Source organism: Lampetra planeri, unplaced genomic scaffold, assembly GCF_965212315.1.
Source record: "Lampetra planeri unplaced genomic scaffold, kcLamPlan1.2.h2 scaffold_1934, whole genome shotgun sequence".
Lineage (NCBI taxonomy): Eukaryota > Metazoa > Chordata > Hyperoartia > Petromyzontiformes > Petromyzontidae > Lampetra > Lampetra planeri.
In genome coordinates, this window is record NW_027614685.1 from 2,391 (window position 1) to 21,674 (window position 19,284).

The 19,284-nt window shown below is 43.1% G+C and overlaps 3 protein-coding genes across 5 annotated transcripts; 1 reads left to right on the plus strand and 2 right to left on the minus strand.

Moving 5' to 3' along the window:
- Positions 1–312: 312 nt before the first annotated feature.
- On the minus strand, positions 313–3,627 carry LOC144740149 (junctophilin-2-like). The gene is given in 4 exon segments (XM_078623030.1): positions 313–360; positions 362–799; positions 801–1,138; positions 3,249–3,627. Coding segments are annotated over 4 exon segments (1,203 nt in total).
- Positions 3,628–5,111: 1,484 nt separating this feature from the next.
- GDAP1L1 (ganglioside induced differentiation associated protein 1 like 1) lies at positions 5,112–12,817 on the plus strand. Of its 3 annotated transcripts, XM_078623026.1 has the most exons (6): positions 5,112–5,291; positions 8,801–8,993; positions 11,015–11,188; positions 11,621–11,715; positions 12,279–12,393; positions 12,474–12,817. In XM_078623026.1, the coding sequence occupies exons 1-6, from the start codon at positions 5,112–5,114 to the stop codon at positions 12,815–12,817; spliced, it is 1,101 nt and encodes a 366-aa protein (XP_078479152.1). The 3 variants fall into 3 exon arrangements, with proteins under 3 accessions (XP_078479152.1, XP_078479153.1, XP_078479154.1); XM_078623027.1 differs by lacking the exon at positions 11,015–11,188; XM_078623028.1 differs by lacking the exons at positions 11,621–11,715; positions 12,279–12,393.
- Positions 12,818–17,144: 4,327 nt separating this feature from the next.
- On the minus strand, positions 17,145–18,813 carry LOC144740147 (acyl-coenzyme A diphosphatase FITM2-like). The gene is made up of 2 exons (XM_078623025.1): positions 18,524–18,813; positions 17,145–17,754 (listed from the first exon to the last, which is right to left on the minus strand). Exons 1-2 carry the CDS (start codon positions 18,811–18,813, stop codon positions 17,145–17,147), a joined length of 900 nt encoding a protein of 299 aa, XP_078479151.1.
- Between the last annotated feature and the right edge of the window lie 471 nt (positions 18,814–19,284).

Consider the following 19,284-nt stretch of genomic DNA (forward strand, 5'->3'; position numbering starts at 1 on the left):
GCCCTGTGCAAGAAACACTTCTGCATCTTCTGCAAACTCAGGGACTAAAAGCAACCCGCGACAAGTCAGACAAAGTCAGAGACAATTTGGAGACTGGAGAGTAGAGGTCATCATCACGATGGCATAAATACCATAAATAATCCAGTGAGTCACTTATTTAAGGAACAGTTAAAGTGTCTTACAGGAAATTCAATTATATCATATTCAAATCCAGCTCTTTTGATCAGAAACCAAAGATAGCTTAGTTTAGCAGAAAGACTGTCTGAGAGAACTTGGCCCAGGTTTTTTAAATCAGCCCATCAGCACCCGTCTTTACCTGGAAGCAGCGATCTCTGCCTTTTGCTTGCCGATGGCTGCAGCCCCGCTGAGCTCCCTCCACAGCTCGCTCGACCTTCTGCTTGATCTTAGTTCCCTTCAGCTGGATCACCCGCTTCTTAATGGCCTTCACCAGCATGTTGTTCATGTACTTGCCCTCCTCCTTCCCACCCTCAGCAAAAGTGGTGCAGCCATAGCCATGTCTCTGGTTGTTCAGCCATTCGCCTTCGTACTTCAGCCCACTGGACCTTTCACTTATTCCATATCCTGAACGCTTGTCATTCTTCCACTCGCCCATGTAGACCTCTGTGGTAGTGGCATCGATGTCAGCCTCCACTGGAGGGAAGTCCTCCGCTCCGGCCAGGCTCTCGTCTCCGATGCTGATGGTAGAGTTGGTTTCACTGGCGTTGGAGCTGAGAGCTGACTCTGTCCTGAGGAAGCTGATCTTGCTCTTCTGGCTGGACAGTGAGGGTGCTTGAGTCAGACTTCTTTAGCTTACCCAGCAGAGAGCCTCTGCGAAAAAGGCCCTTCTTCTTAGGTTTCACAGCATCTGGGTCCACCTGAAGGGTGAGGGCGAAGCCCCCACGGGACGGTCCTAGCTGGTTAATGGTGGCACCAGGTGTCTCTTCACCTGAGGCATTGGTGGTGGTGATGATGGGGATATCTTGCTGCAGAACAGTGCCATTGCTATGCTCGCTTCGGAGTGAGGTCAAGGAGGTTACGAAGGGGGGAGAGCGGACAACTGCTGCCATTCCGTAAGGGACACTCTGACGAACACCATAGCCATGCCGCATCCCACCAGTGAACTGACCCTGGAAAGTACCTGCAAATACCAGAAAACGTTACCATTCCAGTCCACATGTGGCTTTGCAACAAATGTTACTTGACCAATATGAGGAATGGGACTATAACTGAAACCTTGCCCTGACAAAAATTCATGTTGTAACTTGAAAAATTCCTCAATGAATTGTTTTTTGTGTCAGGGTTTAACAATGGTAATGGTAAAGTTTTCAGCCTGTTACGAGCTGTTAGCTGTGTTTTTGCCGCAAAGCTGTTTTATGTTCTGAAATATGACCAGCTACTGAATAATTATGGGCAAACCTACACTTTTTCCAAGCTGCAGCTATTTGACCTGTACATTTTTTATCCCCGTATTATATGTGCTAATTGCCCTGCTAATTGGCAAATGGTTGCACAATAATCTAAGAGGTTTAACATCATATCTGTTTTACATGTTAGCATTAGCATAGTTACATTAGCATTTAGCTTAAAGAACTGCTTTTTATTGCAGCAACCATAAATTGTGAATTGTTTCTTGCTAATTAGCGTTCCCACTGACAAGTCATCTTGAGGTCCAGTCACCAGCTAAAATTGTCGTGTGTGGATTATAGTAACGGCGACGGCCTCAGCCTGAGAGGCCAGCAGGTCACAGTGCTTGTAGGCTATTATTACATCTTGACATGTGGTGCCATCACATCCCCCACTGCAACTTCCACCAGTCAGTCCTTAAAGCTGATGAGTCAGCTGTTAAAGAGGGAAACCACCGCTGGTACACAATCACACATCAACACAATCACTCACTTGATTTTCCACAGCCAAAAGCTGAATACCATTTCAAATATCCAGACATATGCCTGTTCACAGTCACACTGTTTCATACTGATCTCTCACCTCCTCTCACCATATGCAAATTGACTCAAGTGATTGCAGAAAATCAAATTAAATAACTAAATGGAAAAGAGTTGTCATTAAAAGAGACATGTAGACAATAATCTTTAATTCATCGATATATTACTTATAGCTTTGTATAATGTTGAATGTGGGTCTGTCTCTTGTGTCAGTATTTGTAAATTTTGTAAATTTGTAAAATTTCTTTGATTCAATTAAATTGCTTGAATACTGAATTCTCCACTGCTGGTGTGTAGTTTAGTGAGTTTCATTTTCCAGCAACCTTTTGACTGACAGCAGCAGGATGATATTTGGTCAGTCTTTTTGTGTTTGTCCTGTAATTAACCCAAAGTGAAGAATCATGGGCAGACATGATTTTCTTGAGGTGTTTTGGTGGTAATTCTATCCTGAAAAGTCAAGAATTCATGTACTTCACTTTACCATGTTGTACCTTTTTGTACTTAAATTCAGGAAAGCAATTCATTTAGTTTTTCATCACAGTACACTTCTGATTTCTTAATGCAAAAACAAACACTATTTGCAATTAATGTACATTAAGCCAACAACAGTAGTAGTAGTGCTATGAATAATGAGTAATCTAACTTTTCTGTCACATTTTCTCTATTCACTTTGTGTTTGAGTACTTCATGTAGTTGTTCCCCAGATGAAAATACATCTACTCAAGTACTTTTTCCTCCAGTGACTTAAACGCAGATCACATGTAACTAACCTAAAAAAAAGACAGTTGAGGTATATTTCTGTCTCATGCTACTCCGCTGTATATTTTATACCATGCTTCATACTCAGTCAGTCAACAACTTTTATAGATGTTTAACACATGATCCAGTGGTGAAACATGATGCAGTGCTCCAGACTTAACTGGGGATGTGGGTAGAGTGAAGTACACTTTAATGCATTAGTACATGATATCCAGTCTTGCTATAACTGTGTAACTGTAGAGTTAGAGGTAGAAAAGCTGACATTACTTTAACTTGGCCGTTGGGTACCCACAGGTGTATCTATAAATCATCTGCTCTTCCACTGATTGCTGAACATGAAATTATATCCTGGTGTCCCTTCAGGATCCATGTTGCTTCAGACATTTTAAACAGGTTTGTAACTCTTTGTTCATTATCTGAAGGATACATATAGGAGCTTGTTTACGAATATCTTTATTTTGCAGTTTTACATGGGAGTACTTTCAGCACCACTTTTTTCCACTTTGGTTTCTTTCACTTTTTCACTCCAAACGTGTGCAAACTCACCTCCATCTGCATACGTCTCGGTTCCATATCCATCCTGAAGCCCGTTATTCCACGTTCCCTCGTACTTCGCCCCACTGCCAACACTGATCCGGACGCCGTATCTCCCTTTAAACCCGTGAGTCCATTCCCCTCTGTAGATCCAGTGCCCTTTGGTTTCGACCCCCAGGCCGTGTCGCTTCCCTTGCGACCAGTAGCCCTCGTAGGTGTTCCCGCTGGGCCAGGTGTAGACGCCCACCACCTCGAAGCCGTAGTTCCAGGAGCCGGAGAACTCGCCCTGGCCTTTGGGTCCGGTGCAGATGCCGTGGCCGTGAGCTTTGCCCCCCTCCCATCCTCCGCAATAGGCTCCACCGTCATCGAACTCAAAGCGGCCCCCACTCATGCCTCAGCAGCGGCTCGGTAGCGGAGGGTGAAGCTGCTGGTCGTTGTGTTTCCTGGGTGAAGATGAACTCCGTTGCCTCACCTTCAGCTGGCATCAAACCTGACCTCAGAGACCCTCACTGGGGGGGTTCTTCGATGTGGGTGTCCATGAAGTTTCAGAACGTCTGCAGCAGCCAGATTAGTGATTTAGAATTGAATTATTTGGTGTCCCTGTCAGGCCGGTGGTCTTACATGGCTCTCCAGGTGACCACAGAGAAAAGCCCCCTCTCCTCCGGTCCCTGCCACCCGGCTATCTCCTGACACATGGTGAAAATATTCCAGCAGACCTAACAAGGCGACCAATCCACACCCTTCCAAAAATACAGCCCAATCCTCAGGCTGCTGCCTGCAAGGAGCCATGACACAGTCCTCCACTTCTGGACTCACGTCCAACACATACAGGAGTCCACGGGGTTATTTTCTATGAAACAACCACATTTATGATCCTGCATCACTTGATCCCATCTGAGGTGTCTCTGTAATTATCATTATTCGTAATTAACAGTTTATATACTTATTGATCCTTAGGAAAATAAACAGGTAAACAGTCAAATCACTGTAAATTACAAATACAGAGCAGACTTGGAGCTTAATTGCAAACGTTTGTAAACCCCGTAAATATCATTCCTGCATTGTTATGAACATGACTGTAAATGTGCCTCACACTTCACGTCTTTTCACTTCACTTCACTCCCTCTGCTGGGCAACGTCAGTAACTACACCCAAAGCTGTCAAGTGGAATTGCTGGACATGAATTTGTATCTCTAATACAGGACGTCACTTTAGTTGTATCTATTTAAATTAACTGTAACATTTGTAACTAACTGTCACCCCCCCACCCCTCCCCCAAACCAACATGAGCATAGATGAGTAGTTGTATTTGAAGTGTTGGAGTAGATTTGGGGACAGGTTGGATGAACTGCGTTCATTCTGCATTGGCCTTGGCAGGGAGAATTGTGCAGGGAGGGGCCGGTTGTGGCCCTTGAATCTGATTGGTCACCCCAGGTGCCAACCTATGATACCAAACTGTGACTCACTAATCATCAGTTTGAACTGAGTGAAACTTTTTGGGGCTATTTTGTCATGAAGGGGGGGTGATATTATTCTCTCTCTCACACACACACGCACACACACACACGACTCGAGAACACGCCTCAGTCAGACCCTCGTCGACCTCCTCCATCCTTCATGTCTCTTCAGTTCCTCTCTTCCACTCGTCCTCTCTCGGTTTTCACTGAAACCCCTCCAGCGCCTATTTACATGCCGATCACCACCTTCCTCGCCAACTCGGAGCTGATTTCAGCCGTCCAGGACTGAACAGAAGCTGCTGAGCTGCTGCTGACTCCCCCCACATCTCCTCCTGCACCTCCTCCTCCTCCTCCTCCCCCGTCTCTCCTCCTCTCCCCATCCTCGCTTCTCTCCGCCACACGCACAAAACGCTCTGTCATGGCGTCTTCCAACCATGTTACCCCCACCAACTGTAGCTGGTGGCCCATCTCTGCGATGGATGAAGACGGCAAAGTCACAGACGGGGAGGAGTGCGAGGAAGCGACGGCGGAGCCCAAAGCGTTCAACAAGGACCGGCTGGTGTTGTACCACTGGACGCAGTCTTTCACCTCCCAAAAGGTGAGAAAGAGGAGCTGAAAATGGAGGTGGCTCGTGCATTGTGTGTATGTTTCATGGGCGCAAATGATGTTTTTGTGTTGTTTTTTTTGTGTGTGCACAAACCTCACGGGGCGCGTGGCCCTGCAGCCGGGCACATCTCCAGTTTCCGGCGCTGGAGAGGCGCTGCAGCATCCTCTCCACGACATGTAGCCGGACTGATGCTCAATATTCATGTTCCACCGCGCAAATCTGCCTCCATATCCGCGCCTAGCGCGTATTGCTAAGTGTAATAGCTGGTGAGTGTGGTTATAACCTGTGTGCTCTGACACATGACAGCTAAATAATTGATTCGAATGATGTGCAAAACAATCCCAAGGCCAACCCCCCCCTGCACCTCGGTATACTGCTATTCATGCGGCTTGTTGCGTTAAAATGTCATTATAAGATATTATTGTGAAGTGAGCATGGGTGGGACATGATGGAAATGTAGTTTTCTGGATATTTCTCCGAAAACAAAAGTGGATTTACACGAGTGTTCTATTTACTTCACAGACAACACGTACAGTATATGAAAGCAGCCCTGCACCAGTTTCACGTGCAATGATCAGTTTCCAGCTGTTCATGTGTTTCTAGTTGGTAACACTTGTGAAACGTATCCGGGTGATTCTGGAGGGGGCGGGTTTGATGATAACCTCTGTGATGTCATCAGGGTGAAGTGGACGCCTTCAGTACCAGACAGAAATCCTGTGTTGTTTACTACAGTCAGAATGTAGAAGTCCTGGTGTCACGTCCTCGTGAGCTTCTGCAGGACCTGAGGCTTCTCAGAAAGCAGACCTCTACCAAGGCCTCAGCCCCCACCCTCCTTTGTATCTTCTGCTCCTAAAGGAATGTGTGGATTCAGAAATATTAGAACTGTCACTCAGTGTTTGTCAACAAACATGTGATGTAGTATTTCTAGAGCTAACAGACTGATGTTGCTGTGGTTGTGTGTTTTCTTTGATTGAGAACACCTAAAAAGTGCCAATTACTGTCTCATCTCAATTCCATCAGGGCTTTTTCTGGAGTAGTCTCATGATTTAAGCTTTCGGCGGTTTCACTCTGCTCATGTTATGAGAGGTGGCTCGTGTGCATGCAACACGAAGGGGACGTGAGGGACAGATCCTGCACACAGAAGTGAGACAACAACCGGGTGTTCTCTCTCTGCTGTGGGTCTTCCATGTGGTCAGTGTTGGTACTTGTGGATGTTCCCTCACAGTCTTCGATCGTCAGTCAGCAGAATGTAAATGCCAGGATCACTGTCGTGTCTGTCGTCGTCTCAGTCGTGGAGCTGGCACAGCTCAAGTGAGCTTGTGTAGGGTTGTGAAGTCAATGAACATGGTCTTCAGTGCAAACTGCTGATCAGCGGTGTTATTAGGCCGTAAATGTGGCTTTTATGTGATTCCTGTGCTGAGCACAATAAATTCTTCAAATGAGATTGGTTAAAAAAAAAATCTGTCTGCATCATTCGTGACTTGCAAAACATTTCTTCTCTCTCCAAACAATTTGACAGTGAGACACTGAGCAAGTGAGAAGGACAAACAACCGTTGTATGTGAAGACTGCTGTCATCAGAAGGGATCCGTTACCACTGCGTATGCGTCAGCTTGTTCCTGATAACTGCGCCGATGACCTGCGAGTGTTACTGTGCATCCTCGAGCATTCATCCTAGTGTGATAGATAGAGACAGGTGTGTCAGATTCACAGATCAGTCCACTTCAATACTTTCAAATACACCTTGGGTTTTCCATCTGAGTAGAGCTAAGCGCGTCATGAAGCGTCTTATTAGCTGTGCTGTAGCCCAACAGTAACACACAAAAAAAATAATGTAAACAAATAATGTAAAGTTTTGACTTGAAAAAGGTGTTCATCACTCAGTCAGTGTGATGCTAGCTGTAGCAGCAGCTGTTCTGATGTTTCACAATAATGAGATCAAACAACAAAATATTTTACCTCATGTGAAAGATATTGCCAGCCTCTCTGTTCTGGTATTTTGTCCTCTCTCTTCAAATGATGTTACAATTAATGCGTTACTCTCCCCTGTGGCCATCCTGTAATGTCCACACCCACCAGCAGAGGCTGCTGTTGCTCAGCAAAAGCTGGTCTGTAAATCCCTTGTGTGGCATGTGACGGTGAAAAACACATCAACCTAAACGAAATGATTGGAGAAAAAGTCAATTACTGAGACACTATTAATATTTTATGAGAAACTGTTGTTGTGCTCACGTTTTCTTCACTTTGACTGGGACCTTCCATCCATGAGTGGAGCAGCCCCACTGCTTCAGACGTCTGCATTCACATATTTGTCCCTGCTTTCGGAACGAGCTGGGATTCCTATGCCTCTGATGCTAAATCATTCTGGTTTTCATTATACCACCACGTTGAGACATGTAAAGCTAAAATCTCTGCTACCCTTCCTTCATGCGGACAGAAGCAACTTTTTATACTCCTGAGCTCTCTTTGGACAGCGGTTCATCCTTCATCCCACCAGCAATGGATCATGACTGTCCTGTGAGTTTAGTCAAGTTGCCGCAAAAACAAATACAGCTATATAGCTGTTTTATTCTGCTTAGCGAAACGTGATGAATTGTTGTGTCACAAACTAAGCACTGAGTCAGGTTGCTTGTTTTACACCACCAGTCTTCTTTCTATATTGTAACTGGGAGATGATTTTCAACAAAATGGGGCTAAGATCACGCTGTGCACAAGGCAGATAATAGTCTTTCTTTTCCTTGACGCTGTAAATTTCCCCAGCGTAAATAAAGGATTAACTTAGTTTATATATCGAGATGGTCTATTTATCTACATTTACTTTACTGTAAACTCAGGATACTACTCACAGTGTTCTCCGAAACACTGTAATAGGTTTCTGAAACCTTTGAGGTGTGATGCAACAGTTCTTTTATAGTTTGATACGTTTCGCAGACATTGCACCCGACGGACCATGTTGAGTAATATTTATGCCGTTTCCAACATGGCAAACAGTCCAGATTCTCACCCAGCCGTGGAGGTGAGGATCTGAGTCTCTGCACAACTGCTCGTGCTCCATAAAATTAATAAAATCTGCCAATAAGTATCAACAAGATAAATTTTAATATACAAATATTACAGGAATGTGCAGCTTTTAGGGCACAAGGGTTATATTTCAATACATGTTAAGTCATAAAAAGTAACTTTCCTGACTTAAGCTTTAATCTCATGTTATTATCTATCCCATCTTGTATTGTGCCTTAATTACTGAGAAAACAATGACTAATCCTGATTATTAACACTTTTGCTCACATACACATATATAATGAATTGTGATATATGTATATAGTGCACACCTACTTTCTGAAGTGAATATGAATATGAATATTTGGATATGCTGGGACAATGAGTGTAATCTGCACCATTTTATGCCTGTAATGTCTCATCTCCTCTGCTTGTCATCCAAATCATACGTCAGCAGGAGAAAAGGTTCCTCTTAAGTTAAAGATGTGCTTGTAATTGCAGGTGCGTCTTGTCATCAGTGAGAAGGGGCTGGTGTGTGATGAGAGGGATGTGAGCTTGCCGCTGCAGGAGCACAAGGAGCCGTGGTTCATGAGGCTGAACTTGGGGGAGGAGGTGCCTGTATTCCTGCACGGAGACACCATCATCAGTGACTACAACCAGATTATAGACTACCTGGAGAAAAACTTTGTGGGAGGTATGGTGACAATGAGTCTATTACGCTCTTTCCTTCCACTTTTTAAATGCATGTTGAAAAACAAGATGGACAGTTCTGTGAACCTTATGTTAGCTCTTTACTTGCAGTCATCATGTAACAACTAGAGAGACGCAAATGTATGTGTCAGCCACCATGTGTAAGACTGCAAGTCTACAGCAGAGCATCAACATGAGTCTCAGAACTTTTTTTTTTTCAGTCAATTTGCATTTGGGAACTACAGACCAGCAGCCACCTACATTGTCCAGGCTTTTCAGCATTCTTTAAAGGTGCTGTAGCAGTTGGTTTCTCTGCTGCTAAACAAACTTTACCAGACAACTACCAATAAATGTGAGACCTCATTCTGAGAGGTTTCTTTGAGCTTGGATATACACCGGAAGCTACTGAAGGCCATTTGCTGTCCTTGTCTACAGTGTGTCAATGCGTGCTGTGCAATTTCTTTGTCACCCAGATGATTAGATAAAACAGAACTACAATGACTTTTGTGAACATGAGAATGAAAGTGTACAATGATTCATGATTAATCAGTTAATGTGAGAAGTACCGACATAGACTGGAATGTGATGGAGAAATGAGATGTGTAGTGTATTGACTCAAACTCAGCAGCTGCACATGTCCTCCTTTGCAGTGGTTTGACCTTAGGACGCTCTAGAGCATGTTGTCGCTCTATGTGGTGGAGTATCTGTGGTTGGTGAGCCCTATATTATTGTCAGTTGAGGCATTATGCCATTATGTAATGTTCTCTGAGCCTCCACTGGGAACAGCCGGAGGGGAGTTGGGAGATGGCCAGTCACTGCAGACATCACTCGTATGGAGCAGAGAGGATCGAAAACTTAGCAGGAGACAGGAATGATTGTTAGGCCTGCAACAATTGTTTGATTGACAATGAAATACTAGTTTAATAATCAAGGTCTCATTCCTCTAACTTGAGGCTTTTAATGTGGTTATTATCTGGGTTCCTTGCTCCTCTAATGATAGTGAACTAAATATCTTTGGTTTGTGGACAGACAGACAGACATGCTTCTTGTCTGAGTTCAATCCCTAATGAAAGCTGGCACCAGCTCTCAGAAAAGAGATGGTTACATGAGCTCAGAGCAGAGGATTTTTGTGTTGTTCAGAGCTCTTTAGTTGTGAGTTGACTGCTCAAAGTCAAACAATCACTTGTTCTTCTGTCACAGTCGTCCATGTCAGCTGGAGACTCAGAAGGCCTTCAGGCGCTCATGTCCTATTTCCCCATTTCCTACTGTTCTGCAGCCTGCCGCCCGAGAGTAGCACAGCTCGGCACACCCAGGCAGGTCGGCCCGGAGACTTCCGCAGCATTGTGGAGCTCTGCCAGGTGTATCTCCACCCTCCACCAGCTCCTCCTCAAGCTGCAGACATGAGAACTCAGTCCGTTCTGTGAACACTGTGTAGTTACATCTGTAAATACAAACATGATGTGCAGCTGTTGGATTCCTGGACTTGGTTTTGAGAGATATAATGTGTGCCCATAACACTTCCTTTAACCTGAGCAACAGCAGATAAATAGAACAGAGCAAGCCATTAGGGGATCTGTGTAATGAGTTTAACGTGTTGCCTAATTAACCTTCCTGTTTTGTTTTTTTTTGTGCATATTGTGCTTATTTTCAAGTGGTTCGTCCTTGAACCGTCTCATCGAAGTTAAACAGTGTGCTCAGCTCCAACTCCCTTTACTATTCCAATGCACATAGACTCAACATATATCCACGGAGGTGTGTTGGTCCCAGAAGGATTCAGTAAATGTCAGTCTTTGTAAATGTGACCGCTGATGTGTCAGGGTCGTGTCTGTTACCAGGATACCATGCTGCGTGTCGACCTGCTAAAGTCTGCTATTTTGAGGTTCTGAAGCACAGAGCTTAATGTTGGTTGCTTAGAAACCTTCTTGAAACATGTTATAAAAGTACAAGTTCTCTATATTGATTGTTTGTCCTCAAGGGGTTCACTTTTTCCTCTCTGGTGTTTTCACGTTGGCGTCTCACCTGCAGACACGGTGGCTCAGTTGATTCCTGATGCAGTCTCGCCTGTTCACGACCGAGTGCAGCAGTACCGTCAGCTACTGGATGGGCTACCGATGGACGCTTACACACACGGCTGCATCCTCCATCCAGAGCTCACCACTGACTCTATGATCCCGAAGTACGCCACTGCTGAAATACGAAGTAAGTCAGGTCAACTTGAGGACATTGATATTTGTCATGAATACTTCGCTAAGACAGGGTGTCATTGACGTGGGATGTTTTACCTTGAGTACCTTGTTGAAGATGCATTTTGCAGCATTTTCTGCATCATTGGCAAAACGATCCCTGTTTGTATGTGCATTATGTGATTAGCATGATGATAATTGGCACCAAAAACCCTCAATGCCAAGTAATATATGTAGCTACTGAAGCATTCTTCCCTGCATGGCAGCCTGAACTAGATGAAACTGCAGTGGATCGAATAATCTACTGACATTTGTGACAGTGTGTGTGTGTAAAACAGACTCTATGAAAAGACAAACTGCAGCATCTATTTTCATTTCAATGAGTGGCAGATGGAAACACAACTCATGCGCTGTGTGTGTGTGTGTGTGTGTGTGTTTGTGTGAACAGGACACCTGGCCAATGCTGCAACAGAACTGATGAAGTTGGACCATGAAGAGCCACAGCTGACAGAACCGTACCTGTCCAAGCAGAAGAAGCTCATGGTGGGGTTTTCTGTACATTGTAAAACTGATTGTAGTCAAACAATCATACATCATGTAGTCATTTTGCACGAAGGAGAATTCACATCTTTAAATCTGTACATTGCCCACTGGTGATGAGCAGACTAATTCATGAATAATCATTCATGTATGTGTTAAACATTGTCTACAAGGATTTAAGGATAACTGGTGTATTTTTTTACCCTCCTGGAACAAGGTTCTGCCATAGTACAGCATACTAGTAAACCATTGATGTGCAGAGACGCCTGTATCTGTATCTGCGGATACCAGACTGGGCAGTGGTGTGTTAATCAGAGGATCAATAGTTATAGTGTGGTAGTATTTAACTGACAGCGCTGTACATCCATTCATTTCAGTGTTTTATTCCAATGTCCTAACAGAACCTAACTAATTATACATGTCTTTATTAGTGGTCTTGTTTTATTGATGTATCACTGTACTACTGAGGTTTCCTCAGAGCACAAATCAAACTTCTCTCATAATATTTCACTTTCAATTTGTTGTGTGGTGGTTTGGTTCTTGAGATTTTGTCCCTCATTTCACAGGCAAAGATCTTGGACCATGATAATGTGAACTACCTGAAGAAAATTCTGGGAGAGTTAGCGATGGTTCTAGATCAAGTGGAGGCTGAACTGGAGAAAAGGAAACTAGAGTATCAAGGTGGGTCACATTGATTATTGTCTATTGAATACAAGCAGTGCTGTCATTGAATTCCATCGTCCCCCCCCCCCACCTCGCAGGTCAAAAGTGTGAGTTGTGGCTATGTGGACCTGAATTTACACTAGCGGATATCTGCCTCGGAGCCTTGTTGCACAGGCTCAAGTTCTTGGGACTTTCTAAGAAATACTGGGAGGACGGCAGCCGAGCCAACCTGCAGTCCTTTTTTGTGCGTGTGCAAAAACGCTACGCCTTCCGCAAGGTCTTGGGTGACATCCACACAACCCTCCTGTCTGCGGTCCTACCCAACGCCTTCCGGATGGTAAAAAAGAAGCCGCCATCCTTCTTCGGAGCATCTTTTCTCATGGGCTCCCTGGGAGGGATGGGCTACTTTGCCTACTGGTTTTTAAAAAAGAAATACATGTAGTGAATGCTCTCTTATTGTGTTACATGTCTGTGTATTTGTGTGATGTTTCAACTTTTCTGTAATGTTTTATGACTGCAGGAGAACAATAATGAATCTATATAGAGAGCACTATTACTTACCTGGAAGAAATATTAAAACATTCCATAAGATCAAGTTCTTAACAGCACATTTTCTGGTTATCATCAAGTTTAATTTTCAGCCTGCAGCTCCTGTGAGCCGGTTGACGGAGGCGGCATCCGGTCTACTTTTACTGTCAACTTCAAGTAGAAACCCAGACAAAATGTAACACAAACGGGTTCACTGACCTTTGCATGCTACTGATATGTTCAGACCTGCTCTTCACTCTTCCACCAGGTTTGATCAGTAAAACCACAGGACCTTGGACAAATACTGATAATTGATGGGCTGCCAGAAACTACCAAGATGATCTGAGGGGTGGTAGCTGACTTTAAAAGAAAGAATATATTGACATTTGGGGACATACTTGCTTGCTAGATTAATATATTGATGCCACTCAGTCACTAACGACACATCACCTTAGTTTAGTCTGAGCAAAAGCACAATTAATTTTACATTTTACATTTCTCAATTTGTCACATGGTAACAGTTGTGCTCATTAATTTGACAAATGTTGTTCATGTCACTCAAAACACCTTTCATTTCGTTGGGTAGAAAGTTTCTGGAGAATAATTAATAATGAACGAATAATTCTTTCAGCCAAAGGTCAGCAGATTCTCTTTAAAATGTATTTTGTTTTGTCTTGAAAATCATGATACAGCACATTACTTCAGCCATGCCAGCGCATTTCTCATAGCTTCCATCAAGACAGCTAATTTCCCAAATGACAATTTATTCCATCAACTAGCTGTACACCCAACCTCGTATGTATCCCAGGTTTTATGTTCTTCTGCGTCTGACACTGATGCACAAAATACACGTTTACGTTAGTTTGACAGAGCAGCGTGTTCACGTCAGTGTTCATCCATTTATGTCAATAAAAGACACTCTGAGCGGTGTTTGAGTGACGTGTATTTGACCCATAATCTAAAGCTAGCCAGTGTCCCAATGAGAACCAAACATGTGTCTCTCACTGGATGATGACTCACAGATATAAGGATGTCAGAAGCTGAGCCTGTCTTCAGTTGATGTGAACGGGTTCACAGTGATCTGGAAGCCTTCTGCCTGTCCGCAGGTGCTTTATGCATCACGATAAAATGAGAAAACATTGTTTTCTGAAGTGGCAGGATAAAAATGCACTGCTACATGCTGCACACACACACACACACACACACACACACACAGTCAGTTAATTTAGAGCACCAGAGATTACACAGCACGCAGTGTTCACACTCTGTCGCTGAGCAGGAGTTACACAAATAACAGAAACGAGGGCATTTGAGAAGTAACACTGAGCCGGTACAATTCTGCTTCTATGGCCCAGCAGTGACGCAGTAGTTTTACCTTGCATGGATTAGTCATGTTTGGGGATTTTGCCTGGAAGTTTAAATGATCAGACACACTGAATCTCAAATGTTGCTCGATGTAACTTGCAAAGCCCCCCCCCACACACACACACACACGCACCACGGGCCCTCAGCAGTGCTGGGCAGGGAAATCCACTGGATTTGTTTTTTACTGCTGTTTGTCGACAACAACAGATATTGTTTATTTATATATTGTTATGAATAATTAATGAGCTCAGAGGTTATATTGGGGGGGGGTCAAACTGTTGCCCTCGGCTGCCTTGTTGACTCAGTGTTCTTTCTCTGTTCAGGTTGATTTTGTGTTTACTCTCCGGAGCCAACGTGCTGAGTTTTATTCCTGCTTATACACACATTCATGCAGTACTTTGTTTTCGTGTTGTCTTTTGATTTTTACACTTAGCAACAGGATGAATCTCTGCCGGTGATTAGAAAACATTGAACCAAAGAAGATCAATGCTCCTTGAATAACAGCATCGCCTAGTGTCGTCAGATGATCATAGCGATGAAGACTTGACTGAGTTCATGTTGACATGAGATTGTGGTTCATCCAGAGAGATTGGAAAGTGATCCATTTTGCCTGGTGAGGCTCAAACTGTTTTTGCATGAGTGCAGTGACCTAAAAGGCATAAAACATTTCATAAATTTGGAGGGAAGGAGGAAAATGCTATTTTGAGTTATTGACAAAAAGGTCTCATTATGCTGACTCATGATTCACATCCTTTTGCTAACTGACAAACAGCAGAGTGGTGGAGAATCAACAGACCTCAGAACATGTTGGTTATTGTGGCCATGTTGGATTACTGCTTCGTCGTAGTGACGTGAGGGGTTGCGTCTGTACCTCTTCGACAGAGCAAAGAATACCTAGCTGTGATTGTGGCCATATTTCACAATAGTATTTTTTACTTTTTTTAATATTAATATATTTCAATATATGCATTTATTTATGGTGCTTTTTATGATGTTTGTTCATGAGCCTTAATTTATTCAGTTGCCATCAATGACAAATAAATAATGAAAATGGATTATACAGATCAAATGTGTTTTATTGTGTTTTTTGGACCAAAGATGCTCTTCTGCAGTCCAGCTTTTGATATCGTTAACACACAATTGGTATATTGTTAAATATATAATTCAAGGATATTTGAAACATATCACCTTAAATTAAGGTTAATATTAAAGCACTTTAAGAAAACGTATTTTTAATGATGGTAATAGTTTTATTACCAGCAAAGTACATGAAAATGTCTCCTAATAATTTAACATCACCTTCATACATCAGATGAAGCTTTCTTATTACTTCACTACACAAATAGTTTGGACAGTAATATGTGTAAATGTGTCTGGCTGCAAATGTTAAACAGTAAAGTACACACACGATATGAAGAACATGGCACAACAAGGGTACGTATTACTTCATAAACAGTGTGACAGATCCAGGGGTTAAGAGGTCAAAGCAGTCTTGAAATCTTTCCAGAAAGTGTTGATTGGTCAACACAGTAGAGCCGTGTCCTGCATGGTGCACCAGAGTGCTGACACAACCCAAGGTGTGATGATTAATACCGTCAGAAGTGCAGAAGAATTATTTAGTTGTAGAAAAGAGATAATTAGCTGCTCTGGAGGTCTTATTGCTCATTGAACATGCTGTCTATGGAATCATGAGCAACACATCACCAGATCCTCCAGGGTCTGTGATTTTCATTCTACCTTTGCTCTCTCAGCATCAAGTACTTAATCCCAGTCTAAGTAGGATAAGTGAAGTTTGACACGCAACTTTCAATGACTCAAATGTCAAAAACAAAATGTCATTTGTGTCTTTATTCCAAAACACAAGTACTGTCATATATTGCAAACTGAAACTGGGGGGGCTATTTTCACAGACTCTTTTGTCCAATAATCAATATTTTAAGGTTTTTAAAATGGTAGAGTCACGGTGAAAAATGATGAACGTTTTGCAAACTGCAAAGTGACACCAGAAGACTAGCCCTTAAACTGCTGTTTTGTCCCATGAAATGAAGACTCTGTTTTCTACCTTTAGAAGAGCAAAGAAATTGTTTAAATATCGACATTTCAGAGGCTTCCATTAGAGAACTTTTTCTCCATTAAAAAAAGCACACTCAACATAATTGTCAACCAAAATAGTTGGATTATAGTTGAGCAGCTGATTACTAAACTAATTATTATTTCAGACCAACTGATATGTGATGAAAAAAATGACAATGCTATCTGAGTCAGCACCTCCACTATCTGTTGCTGAATGTGTACTCGGATTTACCGAGATCTACCGGATCAGATCTACCGTAATTAAAAAAAAAAAAAAAGTGTCCACACCACTCATGTATGAATATAAAATTATTCCCCCTGCGTATGATAAGAAATAAAAAGAATGTGTTTTCTTTTAGCACTAAACCCTTTTAAGAAAATTAACATGTAGTGTAGAGTCACGAAACAAAGTCAAAGAAATCAAAGCTCAATGGATGAAAGGTAGTTACTGATCTTAAGTTATTTCCTCCACAAACAAACAGTGCAGCTAGATGCGATGATCAACAGTGCTGGACAACCTGTAAAACAATCTCACATGTTCCCACTCAGACATGTAAAAAAATCATAACTCCTCCAAGTGAAATGTTACAAAGGCAATAGTGGAGAAAAATGAAAGCTACACAGGCTGAAGCTGGACAGCAGACAATCTGCTTTCATCTCAGGTTACCACGAGTCATTTAGGGACGTCCTCAACAAAATGACCTATCTTCAAGGAGGGAATAACTTAAAATAGCCCGTCAAGCTTGGATCTGGAGACGCTAGTGTTGTTTTTGAGGATGGCTGCGGGAGTGTAGGAGTTCAGTCTAGGCATGTTGTTTCTGTTGTTTTCGGTGGTACTGAGGGGGGAGTCCAGGAGACAAAGGTGTTAAATACCAAACCCGATATGTCAGAAACCATCCCAACAGGCCACATGTGGTCCCCAGCACTTTATGTGATAGATCATGGAAGTAAACAGAGGTGCAGGAAAACATCCACACCCAAATAAACACTAAAAGATTTAGGGCCACATAAAGCAGGTTCAGGACCATCCTCGGCAGAGCAGACAGGCTGGCTGCTTTCAAAGAAGACATAGGTGCCATCTCCTCCATGATGAAGAGAGCAGAATAGGACAGGATGAAGGAGTGTCCTGAGATGTCGTAGCCATGCCAATAGAAACCAGCCCGTCGGCAGCTAGCTTTAAACGTGAACTCCTTATTGATAACATCCATGGCATCTGTTTCATAACATGAGCCGGTCACGTCCTCAATGTAGAAGAAGGTCTCAGTGCAGACGTACCAAATGGCTGTCGCCACGGCCAGAGACAGCAGCCGCCGACCGAGGAAGAACACATTCCTGCTGAAGGAGGAGTTGGAAAGGAGGACGAAGGGTGTCAGCAGCAGCAGGGTCCAGCCCCAAGACACTTTGACAAAATACCTGTGGGAAGAAAGGGGACTTAAAGAATAGCATTCATCACCGAACACACTAATACAGTCACCCATCCAATGAATTCTCACATGAACAATCAACTGTGTGACTTGGTCTACCAACACCAATGGGAATAAAGGACATATTTCCCTCTTGTGTGAAGGACTGACGGAGGAGCTAATAATTATTGGTAAATGGTAAATAAGTTTTAATTGTAATTATTAATTGTATTATTTTAAGTTTTAATCGCAGTAATTACAATTGCTGGGAGAGGAGTCACAGGGTCAGCTAACTAAGAGGTGCAAAATCATTTTTATCAGACGTTTTTATATTTGTAGCTGTAAAATTGGACGTAAATCTATGGCGTGTTGAGAAGTGTGAAAGGGTTTTCCATCTATATCCAAAATTGTTTCAGAGGAGAACTTTTCCAAAGAGGTGAATGTGAGCACCAAATCTAACGTAAAACAAACACAGGTTTATTTTTCTCGCGTTAAAAACATTTGTGTTTAATTTACGTATTTTCTTGTTCCGTCCAGAATATATAGTTTTTTGGTTTGTACCGACGGCGGGTATTTCTTTTACCTTCGTCCAACATCACTTTATCGTCAATACTTTTATGACAGCAACAACATGTGGACCATTTGACAACACTTCTAGTGGGAACTTTGCTGCCGTTCTTCAGTCACTCCGTAGCCGGCCAAAGGTGGATCTTAACACCGATGGGTTGCGTTCACTGCCCGCGGCGAGCTGATCGGCTAGCTAATATAGCTCTACTTACACGTTCAGGACATTTCTGCTACTGCTGAAATACGTCTCCGGGACGAGCTGTAACTCCTTGAAAATCGACCCCACGATTGAAATGACCACAAACATCCAATGGAATCTTTGCCGGACGGCCGGTCTTCTCCAAAGTGTCACCAACTGCTCCACCAGAGCGTCCACCGCAGCCATGTTGACGCCTTTGACCGGAGTCCGGAGTCCGGACAAAGATGAGGAGGCAGTCAAGATAGTTGCCTGTAGAGACAGTTCCTGCTTGTGTGACGTTGGTTTCACCCCTGCCACACCCATTACGGAGACAGCAGTCTTACATTCAGGTGCATCTTATTGTCTGCCTGCCAGTGAAATATGCACGTATGCAGACGTATGCAGTCGTGGAGAGGAACACTGGTCGATTCGAACACAACTACGACACTATTTCTTCTTCTGCTCTACTGGCGTAGAGGTTTGATGGTAAAGTTGAGAGTGCCCTCTAGCGATGTAGCTGAACTTAGCGACACCCATCTGACCATACTGATCTGTTTTGAATTTGGTAGAATATTTGGAGCACTCCTCCTGAACACTTAAAGACGCACACTATAAAAATTTAAACTTAAAATATTCATTTTGTAAAAAGAACAATATGTATACTACGAAATTATTGACAGCTTGTGCTTAGATTGAAGACCCCTCCCACACACGTATACAGTATGAGCTGTGACAGTTCCCTGGCTTTATGATTCTTCTGTTTTTACAATGCAGCCTGTAACAGAGGGCGGAGCA

Excerpts from the sequence above, each read along its gene's own strand:
- GDAP1L1 (XM_078623026.1), top strand. The coding sequence starts at position 5,112 with ATGGCGTCTTCCAACCATGTTACCCCCACCAACTGTAGCTGGTGGCCC. Across the intron at positions 5,292-8,800 it reads AGTCTTTCACCTCCCAAAAG|GTGCGTCTTGTCATCAGTGA; the intron begins GTGAGAAAGAGG and ends TTGTAATTGCAG. Across the intron at positions 8,994-11,014 it reads GGAGAAAAACTTTGTGGGAG|ACACGGTGGCTCAGTTGATT; the intron begins GTATGGTGACAA and ends TCTCACCTGCAG.
- LOC144740147 (XM_078623025.1), bottom strand. The coding sequence starts at position 18,813 with ATGGGTGTGGCAGGGGTGAAACCAACGTCACACAAGCAGGAACTGTCT. Across the intron at positions 17,755-18,523 it reads AGCAGAAATGTCCTGAACGT|GTATTTTGTCAAAGTGTCTT; the intron begins GTAAGTAGAGCT and ends TTCTTCCCACAG.